This window comes from Anopheles ziemanni, chromosome 3 (assembly GCF_943734765.1).
Source record: "Anopheles ziemanni chromosome 3, idAnoZiCoDA_A2_x.2, whole genome shotgun sequence".
Lineage (NCBI taxonomy): Eukaryota > Metazoa > Arthropoda > Insecta > Diptera > Culicidae > Anopheles > Anopheles ziemanni.
The window spans coordinates 37591967-37616287 of NC_080706.1; the positions used below are offsets into that span (position 1 = coordinate 37591967).

Sequence of the window (24321 nt, forward strand, 5' to 3'; positions counted from 1 at the left end):
AATTTCGTCCAGGATAACCAGATTCAAAGAAAGTTCAAAGTCGTCAGAAAATAATAGAAATACCTATAGTAATAATAAAAATTGTATAACGTATTATTCTAACACAGTTCAAAATGGTTAAATTATAATGTAAAAGGCTAGAATCTTATTCAACATCACAAAATATGTTTCTGCTAACATGTCCTATTTTCTTTAAAATTTGCTCATATATTTTCCTGTTATTTAAAGAATATAGGGAAGCTAAAGTTGTCATTTTATTTTTATGTTACTTTAGATTGACAAGTTTAACTATTTTTAAACAACTAAACGATAGAATGACGTAAACCAATGAAATTGCGTAATTCAACTAATTTAGGCTCAAAAATCTCATAATAGGAATGTTTTTTTCTACATCCAGCATTTTTCCCCGACGTCAATCTGTCCATTCTAATCTTGTTTCTATGTTGATTATCATATTTTCTCATATCCAATCAGTTTTCTAATGTACTCCACTGGACGGACTGGAGTACGGTTTGCTATAAATGTGGTGTTTTATTGAGTGGTAACTTCAATTTAAACTGTTATCAGATTCTTTTAATTGAAAAATCATGTAAATCGATGAAAATAAAGACCATCGTTTGTTATCATCAAAGTTGCTTGTGGCCCTGTTTAAAGTTAACCGTTTCAAACCATCCTCACCGGGCTGCTTCAATTCAACTCCATAAATTGACGTAATGGCAGCCCATAAGCCATCGGGCAGCTCCCAACTAACATACTAACATATTTTCAACGGCAAAACGGCACACGGGGGATTTGCGAACGAAAGAAGAAAAATAAAACCCCGATCCACAACGCCTGCGGTCGTAACGTATAAGCAAATTTTCTTCATCTGCTCTGGCAACCCAGAAAGCCGTTGATTGACTTTCATGAAGTGCCCTGCACACGTACACGGAACCTTCGCTTCTTAGGTTTGTGTGAATTCGATGTGAGCGAGTTCTCACCAACGGCTGGATCGAGCCGTGGGTGAGTGGGGAGGGAAGTGAAAAGGAAAGAAAGCCGTCGGAGGATATTTATAAAGCAGTGCTTTTGGGCAGAATTTTGAATTTTGATGGGAATTTTACCGTGCTTTATCGAGGCTCCTCCATTGGCTGGAGGAAGGGTGATCATGGACGGGGCCGGAAGGACGGGGGACGGTTTGATTGAACATCAACGTCAGCGAGCGGAATGTGAGGATGAACGATTGACTTTGTCCTGCTGAGAAGTAATCATTATAATAATACAAGAAGTTGCAACGTGAGACGATGGTACGATGAGGCGTAACGAGCAAAATATGGAATAATCAACAATCAAAATATGGAAAATGAGGTTTTTCCGACCATCTGACCCGGGGTAGGGAAATCGCAAACAATGAAACAATACTGACGTCAAGGGCTGTGCCGAGCCCGGTTCCCGATTTCTTTGCTCGGCAAACAATCACGATCCGATGCCGACGAGGAGCCAAGTGAAGGAAGGAAAGTATAAGTGTGTAACGGTGGAGAACGCATCAAGTTTCACCCGACGACGACCACGTGCCTGCATGCCATTTCAGCAAAACACATATTCAACATATTTTTAAGCTACACAGCGAAATCGCGGTGGCAACGATGTCGTGGAAAAAATAGCGAGTTCCAAGGAATGACATTTCAAAGAGCCATTTCCGTGGAAACTCGTGGGTGGATGTTTTATTTTCAATTTCATGCTGCGAGAGCCGAGAAATGTTTACCCGTCGCACTTATGCGTTTCATCGCAAGAAAATGATTTTCGATGGGATAATAATAAGCCGTAGCGTACTTTCGGAAAATATAATTATTATTGGACCTATGTCTGCTATAAGTAATATCGTGCTTCATGCGGTCGTTTGCGGAAACGAATAACTTCGAACGGCAAAGTAAGACACTGCACAGCACACAAGACACGAATGCGAGATTCCCTTGGCGTGGAAATCTATTTCGAATTATGTCCCTAGCGCGGAAAATTACCCTCAACAACCCGCTCCATTTACGCAGACCGCGCCCCATCTTATCGTCGCTTCCCCCGTATCAGATTAGGCAATTTCGATGCACGATCGGGTTTACGATCAATTTTTGGCATGTTTTATTGCTTCGATTAAGTCATTGCTGGCGCTTTTCGCGTTCCGTGATAATTTTTCCGATACGCTATTTGGTAAGGAGATCCCCCGTCCCTTCCAGCAATAAAACGCGCTCGTAAAAGGACGACCCGGGACGAAAGGGACCCCTGTGCTTCCTGTGTCCGTTCCGAGGGAGGTAACTTTTAGCTACCGCCATTTCGCGCCGGAAGCACGTTCGCGCTTTATTTCCAGCGGCAACCAATCCTTATCGCGCCATCACGGGCGGCCAAGCCCGTTTGCGAACGGAAATTGGTAAGATATTTTGTCCTCATCGGCGCACCGTGTTGCGTTTGTGTTTCGGGAAACGTCGGTTCGCGACGGAGGTGCTCCATCAAATCGACCTCCAATTCTTTTATCCTTCCCCCCGAAAACCTCAAATTCTTTCATCCGCTAGTCGGGCGGAGAAATAGACATCAAACCCGACTGAATGGGTGGGGGAACAGGAACAGGTAGAAACGGAAAATACATCAACTGGAAAGCCAAACCGATCGCTCGGTGTTTAGGAACGCGAAGGTTGGCGAGGAGTAGGTTTTTAATTTTATTTGATTTAATGCTCCGTTTCAGTCGGCTCCGCAACAGCCCCATACATCATCATCATCATCGCCGCCGTAGACGTTTTATCAGATAAACAGTCGAGGGTCGGTGGGTGTGTGTGTGTGTGTGTGCATTGTGGTGGGGTAATTTTTGCTGGAAAATCCGACGTAAACCGTTTTTTAACCTCACATTGAGCGCATATCCCACCGTAACGCGGAAAATGTACCAATTTCCAGCTCACCACATTTCATGAAATGCGACTTTCAAATCGGATTAAAGCTTTAAATCTCGTCCGCCTTCCGGGTTTTCCCGGGGTTCTCCCCCACCCCGCCCCCTTTTGTGCCATTATTCGATTTGGCCACCAGCGTTTTCTGATCCCGTGTTTATGTCCAGTGCGAGCGCGCTTGCTCCGGTACGAACGCCCCACTTTATTATAAAAGCGGCTCTTGTTTGTTTCTTTATTTTCTTTTTCGTTTTTGCTTCTGGTTGATGCAACAAGGCGGAATGGCTTTTTTATGCAACTGTTTAATCCGCATACACGCTCCATTGTGTGCTTTAAAGTAATCTCATTTTGTTACCACCACATTAGCCGACATTAAATTTTTACTCTCCGTTGATTTTGTTTGTTTGTTTTTTTTAATCTGCTTGCAAAATCAAACGATTCGGAAAATACGCACCCATGTGAAATAGGACACTGATTTTTCTGTAAAATATACATTTAACCATCGAGCTAACGCATGAAAACATAACAGATGATCATGTCACGCGGTTCGCGTTGAAGGAAAATGCATTCATAACATATTTGGGATTATGGTAATATTTCCGCGTCAAATGACAAAATCGCATGCAGCAGATGGATTAATCAAACCAGATAGTTAAATCAAACACGCTAGCATATTCCTATGATAAGTATTCTGCCTCAGCTTTTATATTTTAGTTTTAATTAATATTATTAAGCTTGGAAAGAAGTTCATCGGAAAAAATTTAAAAAAGACAATTTTGAAGTTACTCTAAACACACATTAAAACACATAAATAGCTAAAACGCTTGTGAAACATGATCTGATAGTTTTGAATAAAGTATTTTGGAGCATACTCATTGCATAAAATATCATCTGAACACTATGTTTCAAGGAGATTTTCTATATAACATGAGATTTACTTCGTTTTTAAACGATACAGTTTAGATATTTATGAGTATTTGTAAGTAACATTTTGATATAAATTAGGATGCTTATGATCGATCACATCCAAGCCACTTGTCCAAGTTGAACATGAGCTTGATAATGAAAATATGGTCAATAAACGAATAAAAAATGGGGTTCATAGAAGTTGGTGTGAAAATACGATTTGTTTTGAAAAGGTGTTTTAGTAACATACCATATACAAAAACAGAATGGTCATGTATTTTAACTCAAAATTGTTCTAAAAAAAGGGGAAATTATTAAAAAAGCAAGTTCGACCCTGGTAAAAAACTTCTAGAATTCGTTAAAAAAACCTTTTCAATATAAAAGGTGCCATCCAACATGAATAAGTTGATCGTTATACTATTGCGACTTACTGTAAAGTATTATATTTCATATACTAGAAATCATTGACAAAATTGAGAACTTTTAATATGATGTTTTACATTTAGAGAAAAGTGTTTTAATAACATGTTTTTAATTCAAGCACTATTTAAATACACCGCACTTCACTCCAACATCTTCGAAACAAATCTTACGAATCTTCAAAACAAATTTCTCGGAAACGATCGATCGACAGCAGGAACGATCGACCATCGGCATCTTTTAGCGTCAGCGTACATTACACACCCTAAAACCCGTGACTCATAAATATCAATTAACCTGCCTGCGAAAGGTGCCGCTTGGAAGGGGGCGGGGGGCTATTTTCAACAGCTCGTATGTCACCGCGCTGGCACACCTTTGCACGGCCCGCGCACCGTCGGCATGCTCTCGTTCTAAAACTCATCGGATAGGTACTATCGCCATCGTTTACCTTAACGCTGCTTTCACTTACGCGTTGTTTTTCCATTTGGAAATGTTGCTTTCTTCTGAGGCGCGAAGCGTACCATATGATAAGCTGCTCGGAATGTGTTTTCACATTCAAAAACCGAACCGACGCCTACCGGGCCATGTCGGAGAGGGGAAACACATTTGCCCGCCCCATACTGCCCACCAAATGGAAAACGTATTTCATCGCTCGCCTTCAGTGCGGTTGTGTGTATTACTAATGGACTGGAATATGAACTGCATTATTGCGTGAATTTATTTGGCAGAAGGTTTAAGTGCAGAATGAGTTTGATGTTTCTTTAAATTTGTGTTTGTCTCCCTGAGGTGACTCATTGGAGGTTTACTCAATTTCGAAGAAGAATAATTTTTATCTGTACCTTAAATCATTTTTCATTTAATTAGTAAACAGGGCAGAACATTTTGTTGGCAAGCAAAAAAACTGAGTTTGATTTTCCTACGTTATGTTTTTTCAAATTTTATTTTCATAAATCATTTCTTGCTACTTCCGTACGAACAACTGAGAGCGGAACGGAAGCAAACGGCTTTTCGTACGAGCACCGTTTTATGGCAACCCATTAAGTGTTTCCCTGGCGAATGTGCAGCAGATCGTTCGTAAAAATTTTAAACGCGCCGTGTTGAAAGCAGCACCCCCTTTCCCGCCCAACCGCTTCCCCCCACCGATACGTGCGTGCGCTTCCGGCCGGATGAAAACAGGGAAAATCCGGCGGCGATAGTGGAAGTGGTGCTCAACGGACTGCTCTTGGTCCTGTTTGGCTGGCTGTTTTGAATGAACTCGACTACGTCTCGGTTGGTGGTGGTGCGTAAGGGTGCAACACCGAGTTTCACCACCCTCTAAGTTGCAGTGCGGCCGTGAGGTTGTTGGCAGCGCGGACACACCAGACCAGTAAATTCGACGTTATACTCGACCCAAAACGGCAACGCTCATAAGCTCGGTGTGGCTCGATAGGAGCGCACAGATTCGATCTGGTGTTAAAACGGGTGTTGAAGAAGCTTCTGCTGCAGTTGACGAGTGTGGCGTTACGTGCGTGTGAAAATAATCTCCAAACCCGACATGAATGCTTTATCAGCAAACCGTCAAATTAATTGCTCGCTTATCTGTCGCCTGCACAAGTGTCACTAATGAGATGTACCTATGCTTTAGTTTAGTATCTGTGACGGTGGATGTAGTTATCTAAGCGCTCGCGTGTGTGGTGTGTGTGTGTTTGTGTGCGAGTGTGTGTGTATGTGGGGGCGTGTTTGTAGCAGTGGACAAGCAAGCAGTTGTGTGCTGTGAAACAAGCGTGTGACACGACGAGTCGTCACGGTGCGAGCGGCATCAAGCGGCGGTGGTCAAGACCGTTGAAACGTAACGCAGAAGCCAACCATAGCCGGAGCAGGAGCAGAAGCAGTATGGCCGGACCGCACCTGGAAGAGTCCACTGTTACGACACCGTCGATCACGGGCGGTGTCGTGGTGAACACGGCCTCCCTCAGCCTGTCGCGCCCGACCAACCTGGAAAGCTCGATCTGCACCATCGACGACTTCCTGGCGCACTTCAAGCACAAGGAGCTGGAGAACGATGTGTCCAAGTATCTGTCCCACAAGCAGCGGCCACTGTGCCGCCGGGTGCTCGCATACCTGCGCACCGCCTGGATGGGAGCGAAGTTCACCTCGAAGAGTGGTATTTATCTTATGGCATCGTGCCATTTCTTGCCATTGCGAATCGTACCTCTACATACCTGCAACAAAATGCTAATTTTGCACCGCACACCCACACGGTGCACTTTGGTGCAGATGAGAATGTTATTTGGTTTTTACCTTTCGTTTGACACAGGAATGCCAGGGGAACCAATCGCAATCGCACGGCATGTTTTCATCGTGCGATTTATTTTCATTCACAAATACTGCATGCTTTCTATGACTGGTGATTTTCTCATTGTAGCGGTCTACAGCTATGCTATTTCAATGATGGATGTTTTTCCGTTCATTTTTTATATATAGAACAATGCACAAACAATGGCTCATTTTTCATCAAACTGCCTGATTTGTTTGGAAATCTTTAGATAAAAATTAGAAGAAGCAATATTTGAACACATTTAAATTTGAATTAAAACATTCTTCTTGTAAAAGTAACTTATATTGACTATCTAAAAATGTCATTCAAATATTTATTTCGATGCTTATTTTTATGACTAAACTTTTATACTCTGTAAATTTTTAAAGTAATAATTCTGCACTCGTGTTACTTTTATAATACTTAAACTAGTGCCTCCCATATAGTTTTTGTTTCATGACAAGGTTTTATTTTCATATTTTTAGTATAAAACATATCTCAGTGTTGAGGATTCAACACAGTTTTGAATAGTACACTCACGTTTCGTTTCGTCAAAGTTGGTGTTCCTTTTATGCAGCTATAATGACATAATTCATTGTAAAACTAACAAGTTATTTACTATTGCATTATGGACCAAATTCAAGAGACAAACAAAAAGATCAAATTGACCAGTAGCAAAATACATTCGAAAGAAACCTAAAAATGCATACGATACGATAACTTACCTGACACAAGTTACAGCATACAGTTATTGAAAAACAGCACTAAGTTATTGGTGTTATGATCAAAGCCAAAATTAATTATTATGTTTTTTGTAAGCACAACTAATATTTTCTTGTGGGTCGGATAAAAGCTGGCGTATCAAACTGTGGCAAACTCTGTACTAAACCATTTAAACAAAGCACCTTCACACGACAACGTTTCAGAATGACTACTCGTTTATAAAGATAACGCCTTGGTTCGTTCGATAAATGAAAGCATGCTAAGTTGGGTTGCCAGAACCAACTGATGAAAAGAAATAATAAACAAAGCTACCGCAATTCGAATAACGTGGCAACCAACCGGTTGGTCGACTTAATAAGATAAACCACACCCCTGCCAAAGTGGACTTTAGAAGGGAGTTTTCCGAGGGTGTATCTATATTGGAGTGAAAATACGAATTTTACCCATCCTAGTTCTTCCTATGGTTTACGTTTTTCCTTGCGAATGTATTCGAACCACCGAGGCAAGAAATTAAACTTTATAATTTTTCACACTGCTGCACTGTGATAACTGGAGCCGGGTAAGCCGGTGCCAAACGGTTGCATTGGGAGCGGAGCCCACACAGGTCGGATAAATGCTGATCTCCTAATGGAGACGCCTGGTGGTTTGTATGTTTTTCTTGGTTAATCATAATGGAAGCTTTAATTTCATTTTGTGTTGTGCAGGATGGAAAATGAAAAATCAGCTGAAAATTTAAAAACTATTTGATCATGTAGAAAAAATACATGAATTAGAGCCATGTGAAGAAAATATTAAATTAATGTTAAAGAAAACGATCGTCAACCGGTTGCCAAAAGTACGTTTTCTAACTATATTGAAAAATATCCACAATGATATTTTCAATGCGAGACATTTTAAATTTGCTTCTTATTTCCATTTCCGATTACATGCAACGTAGATGATTCGGATGGCAAGTGACACATTCTTCTTGAATAAAAGAAGAAAAACCGAAATGAACGGATATACAACATTACCCGTTTTATTGCAACTCAAACAAACTGGGTCCGTTGAAATTTTACTGCCCTTGGAGACCGATCGAGTGGCCGTTTTAGGTGAGGCTATAAACATCGTCGAAAACGTGATGATGATGATTCATTCGTTTTTTTTCACTTCACTGTTTGTTTCGAGTGAAGAATAAGTGAGATTAAACGAAACCGTATCGTAGCGACCCTTCATCAAGTGGTAGGAGTGGCCTCGATACATCCAAATAATCGATCGACAATACGGGATCGATCTCGTGGATAGCGAAAACAAATAAAACCTAAAAGCTACGTCACCTGCGCCGGACTTTGCGATAAGTTGATGGGTTAATAATTTTCCCGCTCAACTAAATGCAATGCAATGCTTGTACCACAGCACTGAAAAGGAAAATAATTTCACTTGCAAGGTCAGGAAAGAGTATGCACAAGGCCCACCAGAAGCGTTTGTTGAGTGAATTGTTTTCTTTACAACATCCGTGTCCGTTACGTGTCCAGCGCAATAGTTCGTACGATAACATGGGAATCGAATCACATTCACCATTGTCCACCCGCTCTCGTGCTTGGGTAGGATTGAATGAAAATAAACTTAAGCAGCGGGCAAACGTACCTCACGCGACCCCCTCGTCGCCATGCAGGTGGCCGACACGTGGCCCGGGTCGGGAAGTGAACAGCGTACACAAACATAATGGCCATAAAAGTGCGGAGTACGTGCGAAGTCTGCCCCCAATGCGAAATAGTCTATCATTCTCCACTCCTCCAGCGCTACCCATCCCGGCGTTTCCAATAAGGAGGGGCGAGGAAAAAAAGCGATATAGCGGAACACAACAACCCCCACACCGCACCCCCCCCCCCCTGGATAAACATCCCCAAGGGGAGGGCACTTTTCTTCAGGAGCAGCAAATCCCAAGTCGTACGCATTGGTCGAGGACAGTGGTTTTAATGCGGTGTACCGTGTCCGACCGGATGAATGCTACGCTGTTCCATGTGGGTGGAAAGTTTCACTTGCGGGGTCCCGTCAAGGCTGCATGTATTCGACTTACCGTATGTTCTTTTTTTACGTTTGCTTGCTTGCTCGTTGGCCTTTAACCCGGCGGGAAAGCGTGTACCGCATTTCCCCAGATGGGCGTAAAATTTTGGCAACGTTTGTTTGCACAAGATTACGGCGACCGTGTGGGCCTTCTAAGGGGTGGGTCGGATGACGGGGATGAGGGGTCAGCAGTCTACAAACGCGAGGGTACGGCAATGTCCATTCGGCAGCATGGAACAACACGGAAGGCGGTTACAAAACAAAACAACACACACGCTACATGCGAGTTGTCCAACGAATATCGTCCTCCCTGACGGTGGCGAAGGCGAAAGGAAATTTACCCGGAGCGGAATGCAAAGATATTATTATTTTCGAATCGACTTTCCCTCGCTTGGTTGGTACTGGAAAGAAGTGAAGATAATGAAAAAAACCCAGAAACTGAGTACCACGTCAATATGGCGTCAATAACATGAAGTGAAATGTATATTTTTGCTGGCATTGCGCTGGAGTTGTTTTGCCACATTTTCACCCCCAGCATTGGAAGCAGTTCGCACGAAGTTCATAACGCCAACTGAATCAACAACCATCATCCCCCGGAAATTGCTCCCGTAACCCTCACTGTACATAAACCCCTTTCTCTAAATGGTGGGCGTGTGGGAGGTTGTGAACGATCCGATGGTTCCCAGAAATGGCAACGACCATTAGAAGGTGTACCCATTTCACAGATTTAAAACCAATGAGGATTAAGAGCGCTATAATAACACGGGACACATTTAATGACCCTCCGATAGGTATGCGAGAGAATGTAGAAGAAAATCGTTTCGAAATCACTCGCATCAGGGCGGGATTGGGTAGACATTAAACGAATACGCGATGATGGAAGGTACTTGTGTCACATTTGAATGAGTTCGCCACCGGAACAGGACACCGGAACTCGGACAACCGGATTAAAATACGTTGCAAAGAGATAATCCTCAGCCGAGCCGAGGTCGGATGGTCGTCGGAAAAAATCCTCATCGTCCATCATTTATCGGACGGCAGCGTGGCAAAAAGGTGCGCTTGATCTACCATCCTTCACCCGTCCGAGCGAACGTGATGCGCTAATTTATTATTCAAATTTGCCTCCCCTCCCCCACCCCGGAAGTAGGGTGTTGGGTAAAGGATATTCATTTTTTCCACCCCGTATGAGTTAAGGTAAGCGCTCGTGAACGTTGGGGTTCGGAAAACATTGATTTGGGTATGGCCTACATGATCCGGACTCACCCGGACGGTTTTGGGCGGCCGTGCCTTGTTCTAATGTTGAGCGAATGGGTGAGGGACGGGTGGCCGAGTGGATTACCGGACGACCTGCGTATGACCAACCGGCGTACGGTGGGAACGAACGAACGTGAACGTGTGAACAGGGTTTGTCGTTTCTTTACTTTTACGGCGGTCGAGATCAGATAGGCCGTTGATGAGGGTTTTCCTCGGCGTGTGTGTGTGTGTGTGTGTATCTGTGCTTGGTGTAGGTTAATTGAGACATGATTGAATACATCATTCTTTTCGGCATTTATGTGCGGAGTTCTTATATGGGTCGTAAAAGTTGCACACAATGTTTGCGATAGAAAATCTTTACCGTCATGCTTGTATAAGGGGAATGAATATCGAAAACACGTACAAAGCGAACGAAATTGCCCTGGGTTAAGCCCATCATAGCGTTTCCACAGTGCAAACAAATTGAAAGGGATATATGAGATTCTTTGTATTATTATAGTGAAGGTAACATGTAGGCAAAGTTTCCTTATCACTATCAAACAAAAGTCAAATCGTTTCCTTCATTATATAATGTTTCCTTTCGATATTCTTTTTCTCAAACTTCATAAGACGCCAATCGTCTTTCAATTACTATCACCACCAGTTTAGGCTTTTCTTTTTATTGTTAACACTATCATAAGCGGTTGACTAAAGCATTTGTTTAGTAATTTTGGACCAACTAGTCTAGTTTTGACTATTAGAATTAAATGTATTTAAAAACCAACAATTCTTAATTGAATACCAAATTGTTATATCCAAACGATAAGAACAGAAATGAAGAAGCACCATCGGTAAAATAAGACTCATACACTGTATTTTTTTCGCAAAATCAAAATGGTAAAAATTAACTGAGAGAGTACCAAAATCCAATTGATAATCAACATGATCCTTTTTTCAAACCTGAAAGAAGTAGCATCGATAGAAGCAACCAATGTTTTCTGAGAAAAGTTGCATATTATTGAAAATTTTACAAGTTATTCAATCAAGTTGCTAATATGATAAAACTGTATTAAATCGGTGGGAAAAAGCGCCCTTAAGACACAATAAACATTTTTCCCTTAACATTAGCTACGTTCCAAAAAGCAATCAAACAGAGAAAATAAGAGAGCAACCCAATTAACTTCACCTAAATGCTATCCAACCACCGTTCCTAAACACCTCAAATCCAAGTGGATTGAGTGAACATGGTTGACCGATCTGTTTGGCTGCAAGACATACTCGTGCATAATCTAACCCGTAGTAATTCGGGCTGTTATCATAATGTTTACAGAGTTAAATGTAATTAGCCAAGTCCCAGAGTGGTATCAAAGCAATATCATCCAACCAACCCCGTACAAGGCATTCCAAAGGCTTGTAGTGTTTGCCTCACGGAGTTCGCACGAAGTATTTATTCTGCAAAGCAGTAACATAAATAACGGCTCCTACACGCTTGGGTCGATCGTATCGTACAATGTATTTCATCGGGTTCTAGCACCCGTTCCGTTTTGCTTGTCGCTCGTGAGCCTTTTTGGGGGAAACCCGAAGCAAAGAGGATCGACACTGGACCACGCACACACGGTCACTCAGTCGCCCCCCCCCGGGGAGATAACACATGGGCACAATGGGAAGGATGATAAAATTAGATTCCACTCGAATGCTCCCTGCGCAAAATGGATTCCTTTTCCTTTGACCCGAAATCCTTGAGATGAAAATGCAAATAACGATCCGTGTTCCCGAAACGAACTCGACGCAGTTTGCCGTGCCAACGCACACGGCGTCGGTGTGTTCTTCCGTTCGTGCTATGCGACAGAGCGATACGTGACTTCCCAAGGACGAAGCTGATGCGAAAGCAAATTTGATCAAACACAAAACGGATAGGAAAGATTCATTCCCTGACCAATCGAGTTGATCGAGTGGACGGGGATATCGAATCTTTGATTATTTTTTGTTGGTTCTTTTTCAAAATTTTCCCGTTCCTACAAATGCTACTCGTCAAGCTTCAAATTTCACGGTACGCATTCGATGAAGTCGTATTTCATCCGTTTTCCAAGAATTTTCAAAACCGTTTCCGGAAGGAAATCAGATGCATCAGGAAAATATTGGATTTATTAAACGAAATGGGGAAGTGATTGAAAGTGGAGTGACAGATTTAGCTTTCTTTCGAGATGAAAGCAATTTTTAGCATAGATCTCTTCAATGGATGATTATTTAACCTTATCTGGTTTCCTAAAAAAAATTTTTGTCCTAAGAAAAATTCAACAGTTTTCATTGAAGTTTAAGCTTTTTTGACTTGTTAGCGGTTCGCGAAGAAGAAACTAGATAATATGGATGAAGTTTAAAAATAAACAGGATTAAAATAATCAAACCATGTATAAAGAAAATGCTTCAATAAAAAAGCAAAACTAAATTTTCATATGTTTCTTATACGACATTGAATAGAAAACTTGATGCCCAGTCATCGAAAGCTGACTTAATCGAAAAAATCCGGAATCTAATTTAAACTGTCTTTTCTCAAAGTCCCACCAAGTGACCGAAGAACTTTACCAATCACACTGATCGACTGATGATTTGTTTAATTGTATGTAAATTCACCGAAAAAAGAGCACAAGTACGCAAAAAAGCTTTCAATCAACATACGAATCGGAGGGATCTCCGGAGTTGAAGAGTGCCTAAGAAGTTCAATCAAAAAGTTATTCCATTGCTACCATTAAATTGAATTAAAACTTTGACGGTGTTCGTCATGCCATCAGTTTGCAGCACGCATCTTTCGTGTCTCACTTTTGCACTCGGGTCACACAAGTCTTCGTCGATGACAAACCGAAGTCTTGACGACGGTGGAGTTTATCTGATTCACTAGACCGAATTGAACGCTTCGGTACGTCAACCAACTGCATGCAAAATTACTTGACGTGCACGTTCGGAGACTCTGAGTGACGCATAAAATATGACTTACTTAATTAAAACCGTCTTAATGGGTAGTAATTTTGGCATTTCCATTCCTCATTCGGGGGCGATTGAGAATGAGTTTACGAAATAAATTCACTGGAAGAAATCTTTATACTTAACGAGATTAATGGTAGGTTTAGCACTTTTCATTTCAAAATTTTTGATGATCTTATTGAAGTTTTGAAAAGTGAGAATACAGATTTATTCTAATAAAAAAGCGGCTCTTGGTCAAGATGCCTAGCTTCATCGAACAAACAATTTGTTGCGTTAGAATTGACTGATTAGGACATAATTACAAACCGAATGGGATTAGCTGCGAATCGCCAGATCCCATCATCCAAAACCACCATAAGTCTTAGGGGACGAAACATCAAGCGCGACCCAAACTGATGGCGGTTCATCGGAAGACCAAAATGGCGCCGGTGTGCGTAAAACCAAAAAGCGAAAACCAAAAACCCAAACCCGCCCCGGGACGAGCCCCATCAAGATGTTACGGGGGCGAATATTTAATTTGAGCAAACACTTTACCCGACGTGGCTGCGCTTTTCTTTGCGCCGTATTAAAGGCCACATCCTTGGAGGAGGGAAAAAGAAAATCTGAGCTTAAGGACAAACTGACCGATATATGTGGGTGTGTGTGTGTATGTGTCTGGGTATTTTTGTTGTTCACCCAAAATAATTTTCCCCATACAAAATTCATCAGAGCCTTGTCCGGGCCGGCAGTTGCTGTGTTTGATCAGATTAAAAGTTTCCACTTCGAAAGCCTCCTGTACATTCATAAGACACCAAAAGCAAATGGATCGTAATGAACTTTACAAGTTTCGGTAGCATTATTTCACAATTTAGAAACCCATTGAAACAGTCATTTTCATCGTATTTAACGTGGAGGTTAATGTGGTGCTTAACACCGCAAACGAATGCGTTTCGAGTGAAACAATTACCTAATTACCATATCGAAAAACCATCTCCATCTTCTTACGCAAGCAAACAAATTAAGCCAGCGTGGGCCGAGATGGAGCTCGACATTCCCGCGAGCTCTGCTAATTACGTTGATTACAACAATTGTGACACTTTATGTTTCGTGCGCCAAGTTTCTAAAGCAACCCCATTGTGCCCTCCCGTAAAGAAGTCTAAAAGTGGTCGCTCTTCTTGAGCGGCCGAAAAACGACTCGAACGATGTGGCCGGAGCCTGTTGGTGTGCCTGGATGGTGCGCCTGTGATGATTTGGGCAGGCACAACACGGCAAAAACACCATTGACTGGCCGAACAATTTCGTGGAAGCGCAATTAAATTTTAAGACGAGCCAACGAAACAAAAAAGGGAACCCCGCGAAGATGGCTCTCGGTTGGCCGTGACTGAAAATAATAAAGCAACAAATACAACAACAAATAACGACTGGCATGGCCAACGGAGGCCCCGTGACCTCGTGTCAAGCGCCATACTTCAAAGAATTACATTTATTCATTTTGTAGCGGCCTCGTTGCTGGGAGGTTTTCCGAGTGCGAGTTTATTTGTCCTCCCTCTGTCCGCTGCTTTGAAAAATGTTTCTTCGAGCGATTGTTGCCGGTGCAGAAGACGGCACCCGGGTTGAAACTTGTTTGCCCTTTTTTTCTCGGTTCGTGGTTTTCGAGCCCTTTTCTTGCATTGTCCAGTCCTACATCCAGCAGCGGGAAGGTACACCATTAAAAACATTAACAACAACCGTTTACCGGGGACGAAATCGGGGCGAGGTGGAGATTTTGGGAGATGCCCGACAAGCGAAAAGACAAAGCGTGGCTCTTTAGAATTTTCCCTCCACATCCAAGAGGCTCAAAACATGAGCCTTTCCGTGTGTCGACGTCATGCCCAGCATTACGCTGCTGTAAGGATGTTTAGTACACAGGTTCACCGCTCGGTTCCGCTTGTCGGAAACGTCGACTTCCTTTTCGAATATTACATGGAACAACAAGCTTAAAGAAGACGAAACGGGACCGACAGCAGAAAAATATTGAAGCATACGCACCAGCAGCGGTATTTTTTGCAGCGCGCGACCGCCATCTTATGCGCCCACTTGTCTTGCCCACCCACTATCTCGCGCCCCGCGTCTACGAAAACATTTGTCACGAGGATAAGCATCTTTTGCTTCATTTAAGTGCACCATCCTTTAGCGGAGAGCATTGTACAATGTATCATTTGTTTTCGTCCTGTTTATAAATAACCATGGTCCTTAGGCACCGACGCATTGCGAGCGGCCCGCCGAAGGATTACGTCGTTGTGGACCGTTTCGATTCACACAGTCCCGGCTGTGTGCGTGCGCGTCGTTTGTGTGTAAATTTTCATTTGTCAATCCGAATCCAACGTGTACCTACCGGGCGCTCGAGACGAGCCCCCGGCACACAAGTTGCACCCGGCGAGCATGCTTTATACTGCTTACATTAAGGAAATCTGCGTCGCTCGGGCAGTGCGCTGCCCACTTTAGGTCAAGAGGAATAAAATATTCAAACGTGTCGGTTTGCAGGCTACTTGAATGGGGAGTACAGTCAACGTGGGGGTAACATTAGGGAAGTTTGTTTTAAAGACGGGTAGACATTTATCTTGCACAGTCGGGTATACAGAAGAGTATAGTACGTTTCGTATGGAAGATAACATCTCAAAAAAGTGATTTTTTATATACTATTTCGTTTACTGTTTTGATGAACTTGCTAATAAGGATTGCAGTAAATTTTGTTTAGTTGAAATTCTTGTCGTATGCGAATTCCGTAGATCTCGCAAATTTGCGAATTTTGTATTCCAAACTGTTTTCCTATGTACATTTTTAGTTAGTTAATTTAATAATCTTCCCGTTCTGATAATATCTTCAGACCAAGAAAGACTTTAAATTAATTAACACAAATACGTTGTACAACGAGTTTCAAAGATTTTTTATCTAAATTTATGCACAAACTATAGATATAGGCAACAACATAGGGTTCTTTCCAATTTAAAATTCATGGTTTAAAAGAAGATTATACTTCAACGATATAACTACAAAACTTGCAAATGATCTATCATGTTTACGTGCAAATTAATCTAAAATTTAAATAAATAACCAGGAAGTAGAAAACGTGACAATTTCGACAATCGGTCAGCAACTACTTTGACTTCAAAAAAGAATCATTAAACCTGACCTGGGCACTGATTATAACATCAAGACATCGTTAATCTTCGATACCGAGTTGATTAACTCTGATGGGGTAGTTTTTAATTGCATCAGCAAGCTATTTTGTTGATGACCGGTTTGTTTTTTTTTTTACATTTTTTTGTGTTTTATGCAGATAACTTACACACAACCAAAACAAACGGGCCTTTGGTCTGACAATTTTATAATGGCTTTTAAAGATACTCGATCGATGTTATGGAATATCTTGAAAACTGTTCATTCCTACACATTTAACGACCATACAGTATACTTTATGTTTCAACAGTCAAAAAAACGGTGGCCGACCGGTTGTTCTATTGGTCCAACATTGTTACGTTTACTTTTTTTTATTATAGATACTTTGACCTTCTTGGCCATCCTTCTCCAAATGTTACGTTTACTAATCTCTAGTTTTTATTTCTGATAGCTAATTCAAAAGCTTTTCCATTCCAACCTGCCGGATTGGTTTGGACATTTTTTACGCAAACATGAGAAATTTTGTCCTTAAATTTATTACAAAAAATTATCATGCACCCTGTATAACCCTCGATATATTAATCTAGCGAAATTACATTAAAACTTTAAAAATAGATTCCTAACGAAAAACTACTAATATTAAAAATCTTATATGATTTATAAAAATTACGCCAGGTTGTTTTGAATTTATGTTCAATTAGTATTATTTTTCAACCACTCAAAACTTAGATGATTGCAAAGATAGACAAAGCTCAAAGCTTCAATTGGTTATCTTTTATTACTTACTCTTTGTATGAGTCAATGTCAAGTATGGCGTTAAATTATATGTAAAAAAAAAATTGTATACATTTGATTTCAACTTATTGTTTCTTCTGGCGATGACAAGCACGTATCAAATAACCTTAAAAGCAAAGCTATCGAAATTCATATCAACTTGTTTCTTGCAAACTCGTAGCTTTGGGGCATTTTGTACCATTAACCACCTACTTCGGACCATTTACCTCGGCACACGTTACTATGCTGATGTTGCAGAAATAAACGATACGCACCTTCTTCGAAACATAGCCGTGCTTGTTTTATTTTTTTCTGCCGATTTGTGCTCGGTACGTGGCCTCGGACAACTGACAACAGCAGCAGACAGTCAAATAGTCCACACGCTGCCCTGCGGCATGCACGTATGCACATCCAAGCTTCAGCCCACCTCAACCACATGTAATACGGTACGAAGGCTTCGGGCCAGACAGTCAGCGACCCTTAAGTTTCGTCCGGACTGTCAGTTGTGGGTTGCTGCGAGGTACAAACAACCGACCTAAATGTTACAGTGTGCTGCCCGGGGCTCAAGCTGACATTTCCCTGCTAGAAGCAGAGGCTTTAAATAAACACAGAGAATGCCGGTTGAAGGGAAAAGGTAGTGAACCATCAGAACTCTCCCGTATTTTTCAAAAGAATAACAAATCTATTATTCTTGCGGTTTTTTCCTCTGAACGTGAATGACGTATTTAAATTGATAAACTTAATATTCTCTAATTCAATAATCTTTTATAGAATAGATTATCTTTTTACAAATTACACAAATGATAGAAACTAAATTTTGATTCTACAAATCATCAATACATACATTTTTAAATTTTGTCATGAAAAAGAAGTGATGCAAAAGAGAAAAAAATGTCGAATAAAATGTTATGTTAAATGATGGAAATTGAATTTTGCTTTCAACATTCATAACATTATCGATGAGATGCAGTCGGTTTTTTCCACATTCGAATATGCTGAGCCCAATAAGGCTGAACCTTGCACATGACAGCTAAGTCTTTTCCAACGATTTAGTCAACCAATCCAATTTGTACGGATAACGAGTGATTATTGGGTCTAGATTTACTCAGAACCGTATAATAAACAGTCTACCTTGTATTATAATTGCATTAATGAGCATTTTCACTTGGGCTCGTCTACACCATTTTTGGTGCCTACACCACTCTCGTATTATGTTTAGTTCATTGAATATTGAAATAGTTTAACTGTTTTTCGTGACATTAGTACGTGCACATATTTTTTATAGTTCTCAATTTTGAGACATTTTTATTGATTACACTTTGAGCAGTTTGCCCAGTTTGCACATAATAAGAAGTTGAGATGAGTTGACATCATTCAGAGTTGTTAGAAATAGCTGCGTCTCAGTCAGGAATGTGCACGAGCCAATGCACTGAACTTTGCCGACCCCGATTTGTGATTATCATGGGGCAAAACGTTTCATCGAATAGTTAAAGCAGAATCTGGCCCGAACGCGATTAGAATAAAGCGTTGGTGACGAATCGGACAGCAGAACAACGTTTTAGTTCCAAGTAATCAGTCAAGATGATGAGTCGCAAGCGTTTAGTCTCGTATGTTAAAGACAAAATAAGCATTTTTATAGGTACAGTTGAGTTAGTTTTTTACATATGATTCCCAAACAGTTTGATAATTTCTGCTAAAGTTTCTTGAATTCAAAATGTACTACGTCGAAAACGTCAGTTGGTTATAATTTTAGTGACTATTGCTGAGATGTTCAAAATTTATTGTCCTACAAAAAGCCAATCAACGTTCCACCTACCCATAGATTGTATTAATGTGGTTCCATATTGTTTACGTCTACATATCTAGACTGTGAGCTGGAGGAGATCGTGTCCCCGCCGAAGTACCGACCGGAGTCGATAGCGGCCCTGTGCGAGGCGACACGCTTCACCGAGGCGGAAATCAAGCGGATCTACCGGGGCTTCAAGGCAGAATGTCCGGCCGGCATCATCCGGGAGGAAACGTTCAAATTCATCTACTCACAGTTTTTCCCTCAAGGAGGTAAGTAGGATCGTTTTAAGCCGAAGGAGAGATAATAAACATTTCCGTACAACAACGCCCTTGGGGCAATGGTGCTGAACGCGGGCGGAATGAATTGCTGTCATTCATCTGCAGTTGTTTTCATGGTTTGACACTTATTTGACACAACACACTGTTTGACAGCAGCGCTCGGGTCGATTTTTGCGGGGGCTTGCGGGACAAATTTAAGCAAGAAGAAGTTCCCCAAACTCGGGGAACGTTCGTGCTCTGAACGTATCACCTCGCCCGATTTCCCGTGAGACCTCCGGGAAAGCGGTTCGAAGAATGGTACGAACCGAGCAACTTAGATGACACATAATTGACGGCTCGTTGTGTCACATTTCGGGGTGGTTTTGCTGAGGAATTGTTTCTACACTGTGGAGCTAGGGTGGGTTAGAAGCAAGGGATTGTGGAAGAGTTTTTCCGATGAAAATTCTTTCGATCTGCAAATACAATTAACTTTCTCTCGAGAGTGAGTAGGAGAATGCTGGGGTGTCTGTTTTTCTTCGATCCATTTTAACGGACCGTTCCCGAAGGCGTTTATATGATGGCAAGCGTGGGAACGGTCTCAAGTTGTTACAATATATTTAAAAAAACATTTGTGCCCCGAGCGCTGGCCTGGGTTGGAAAATAGTTGCTCGGACGATATGTTTCCCGGCCGAAGCTACTGTTTGTTTAACGGGCGAAATTGTTGATGCCGTGGGAAGACTGATAAGAATCCAGTCGAGAGTTTCATCCCATGGGATGCACTCTTGATGTGTTGTTTTGTTTTAACGGCTGTGAATAAAAAAATTAGGGATTGTCGGGCAATATGAACCCTTTAAGCGAGATTAATATTTTCATGTAACTGCTAGAAATCTTTTACTTTTATAATAGTATAGTTTGAACGATGGTTCATTGTTTATGTGTATAAACAAATGAGTTTTACCTCCCATTTTCAGCTTTTTATTCAACCAATTCTGTTAGTTTTCGTTTAGTTCCGTATTTACTTCATGCAACTGCAAATTCTTCAGAATTAAAAAGTTGCACCTCATTTAATCAGAAGCATTTAAGGAATTGCAGGTAAATTGACTTGGGATGTATGAAATATGGGAATGAAAATATAATTTAAACTGTTTCAAATAACACCAATTGTGAACAACTATCTAGTTACATTTTTGCTCCGTTTTCCGCTATAGCTATGTTCTTACGATATAACATATAGTTCGGTCAAGTAGCAATAACATTTGATAACTTTTGTTTTTACTCATCAAGACTATCTTGAGTCAATGCAAGGCAACTGAGAGATTCCATCAGGATCAACCTGGCTTACAAGGGACACAGCAAAAAATTATAAAGGATCATGGGTACAGTTCTCTTTCTCGGATTTGGGGGATTAATTGAAGTTCAGAAGATTACTTGTCCATTAAGTAAAGCATTTCGCAGACAAAATATGCGAATGCAGAGGGTATCCTACATCAATCTAAATAAAGGAGGATCTTTTTTTCTTCGAAATCAGTCAAAACGAATTGCAAATCCTCATGCAAGGTTGTATCGCAACATCGAGTAGTACTAAAACACAGATGACATGTTAAAAATTGTGTCGTTCAGCATGACAAACCCTCTTCAATCCATCTTTTCCGTCCGGGTCAAAACCACAGCAACGACGAACCTGAACCCGGCGAAGGGATGTGATTTATCCTGACATGGTCGTTGTCGTCGTTTTGGGAAGGCCCATTTTCATGCGATAAATTCTCATCCGTCTGGATGGGCACTCGATTTGACTCGATCTTGACCGTACGACATCTGTCCTGCCTCCCGGTAAGGATCGGGCAGCCGAATGGTTCCTCTTTTCTTTTATAATCCAGCAGATATTTCCTTTCGTGCCGACACGAAAAAATAGGAACGAGAAAAAACACGACCGAAGAGCTTTTTAATCAGTCCACCTCCACGATGATTTATTTGATTGGCCCGCGGTGACTGCGCCGTGACATAACAACTGCAGTTCGTTCGTTTCGGTCGCCTGCAGTTTTGCACAAAGATTGGATTTTCCTACCCGAGCTGGTCCAAAGGGAGGCACTCGCTTAAAGAAGGACATTGCCGGTAGAAGAAGGACAGTGGAAATATGTCTATGCGGTGTTTTCATGAGGGGTTTGTTTTGATGAAATAACGAAGTGTACAAGCAAAATTGTATAGAATGAAATAAAAGAGGGTGGATGGAACTGTTAAAATCTTTTGAAATTTAAATTGCATTTCAACAGTGCATTTCAGTAACCAATTTTATCCCAAAATTTCTTTTCATGTTTGAATTGAATACGTAGTCTACAATTTGTGTAAAAAACTACAAATATTTATTTGGATAGAATTATATTTCAGAAGAAGAAAAGAATGGTTTTTTTTAAATCTGTTACTCCGTTAGATTTTTTTTCGTAAATACTGATATTTGTCAAACGTGTACCACACTGACGTTAAACATATTTTATTACTAAACGCTTCTTCGAACACAGTCAGTCGATGACATAAAAATATGCGACCCACTGTAGAGCATTTCGAAACAAAGTTACATCGCTCGGGAAACGAGCCTTAACGGAAGGCACGCGCATTGCACAGAACACCGATGGGCGACTTGCAGTGAAACAGTCAATTTACATGAAAATCAACATCAACATTACAAACGGCCCCAGAAGGCACAGAAACGGATGGAATTGGGCCACCTCTACCATCACCGGCGAACGCTGCCATCCTTGCGGTGCCTTTTGCCGGTGAAATTTCCGCGTGCAAGTTTCTTTCGATTTCACATCAAACCTGTCCTTCCCCCCTCCTCGTTGGTCCAGCGCTCGTTATTTTGCCACAATTTTTCGAACCGAAAATGTGCCTACCCCTCCACGCCTTCCCACCTCCCCATGCTGTGACAAGTTGTTAGACGAAAACGCCGAGCTCATATAGCTGCATCGGCACGGGCCAGGGATGCTTTGCAGAAAAGTTTTGCCATTCACAGCAATTCGGTGACGAAGCAGTTTAGAGCGGCCCGTTTTGAGAAAGTTTTACTTGTACTTGCGCCAGTTGCGAATAATTTGCTCGTGAGAAATCGATATGAAGTACCTCGATGAAATTGGGGTCTTGTTTAACACCCATCTTAGTTAAAAAGCTTGTTGTTGTAATCGATTACATTTTGTTGCATTTCACGGCAGGAACTGGGTCAAACAAAATTGGTCTCAAGTGGTCGTGAAAGTTTAAACCGTATGTTTATCAAGCAAATTTGGTGCGGATCGAAAAAATTATAACTAGGGTAAGTGCACCCATAGTGGAGCTAGTACCAATAGTGGTTGTAGTGGAATAAAATCCTAGCTCTACGCCGATATATATACAATGGAGTTATTTGTTCTTCTATGAAATGTTCTTTGATCTTCTGCGGAGTGTTAAAAAGATGAACCATCTCATTCCGTAATATATAAGCTCCAAAATTCATATTTTCTAAACAGGTTGTTCCAACATGCTGCATTCCTTAAGAATCTATAACGGATATCATGATTTTCTTGAGGCTAGAAATCACTACAAAATCATTAAACCCATATGATTTTGCTACTTACATACTCCAATATAATTGATTTATACGAACTTAGTGCATTTTAGCATAACTTTATTATATTTTTATAGTTTTTACTATAGTGCCACTATAGGCACAAAAACCCAAGTTGTTCCTATGGTAGCCATAGATTTTTTCACAAGTATATTTTAGTTTTATTCCGGTTTTGGCCAATATAATCAGGTAAATTTAGTGATTTTATTCTGTTTCTACAAAATAAACAAAGCGGAACTGGAAAGAAGGCTCAGCAGGAGAAGCAGAGGAAACAAAAAAGAAAGTGGGCGAAGGATGCGCTATAAAGCATGTACTACAGTTTTAGCTGTAATATTCAGAACATTTTTTAAGAATTAAAATTGGACATATTTCGGTAAAACAATACAGTCTTTTCAATGACAACGCATTGGTCAGGGAGTATTTTACGGTTCTGTTTGAAATATGCTTAAAAAATCAGTAATAGTCAAAATATATTCAAGTTTTTCGTACTACAACCACTATAGGAACACGATACCACAACTATAGGAACCATACCACCATAATAGGAGCAACCGACTAGGAAGAAAAATACGCTTTATTTCGTGTATTTTGTATGGTTTACGGTTAAAATTGATGTTTTTCAGAAGAAAAGTCATGTTTCGATCATAATTGATTCAAATATGTAGAATATTGTGTTCTTAACACTCATAAATTACACCTATTTGGTATTTACAGTACTAAGTGCACCACTATTGGTACAGTTACCCTAATTAACTCTTACTGGTGGTACGATATTAGAAAAATGTAATTTAAAAACTTCAAACATAAAGTGAAAAGACAAAGGAAGATACAAAAGCTATCAGTTCAAAAATGTTAAGCTCATGCAACTTCTAAAAATCATACATGTATAAATACAAACAAAAAAAATGAAAATTTATCAGTGATCTCTTAAAAAAACCTCACTAGTACACTAAATACAAGAATGGAATGGCGAATGGGGAAAGCAGTAACAGAACAATACGATGTTTTTTTCGTGTCACCGCTCGAGAACGAAGAACGTGGAAATGCCACAGGAAATTCAGTATCCACGCAGAACCGTATTAACTGAATAATAAATGCATGCGAATGTTATCGTTTGTGATCATAATTTTTCATGAAAATGCATTCTTTTCTCTTGTACAAGAAATACGGGGCTTAACAATGGGATTTAAATAAGAGACGATCGCAAAGAGTTATTCATGCTACTGCTTCATAAAATGAAACGAAGGAAATGTGGCACCCTTCAAATA

The 24321-nt window shown here is 40.8% G+C and overlaps 1 protein-coding gene across 1 annotated transcript in view; it reads left to right on the forward strand.

Moving 5' to 3' along the window:
- LOC131288103 (Kv channel-interacting protein 4-like) overlaps positions 1-24321 on the forward strand; it is a 52376-nt gene that overhangs the window by 26477 nt on the left and 1578 nt on the right. Inside the window, exon 3 of the mRNA XM_058317213.1 lies at positions 19285-19476. Coding sequence (XP_058173196.1) covers positions 19285-19476 — 192 coding nt within the window. The remainder of the gene's footprint in view (positions 1-19284; positions 19477-24321) is intronic.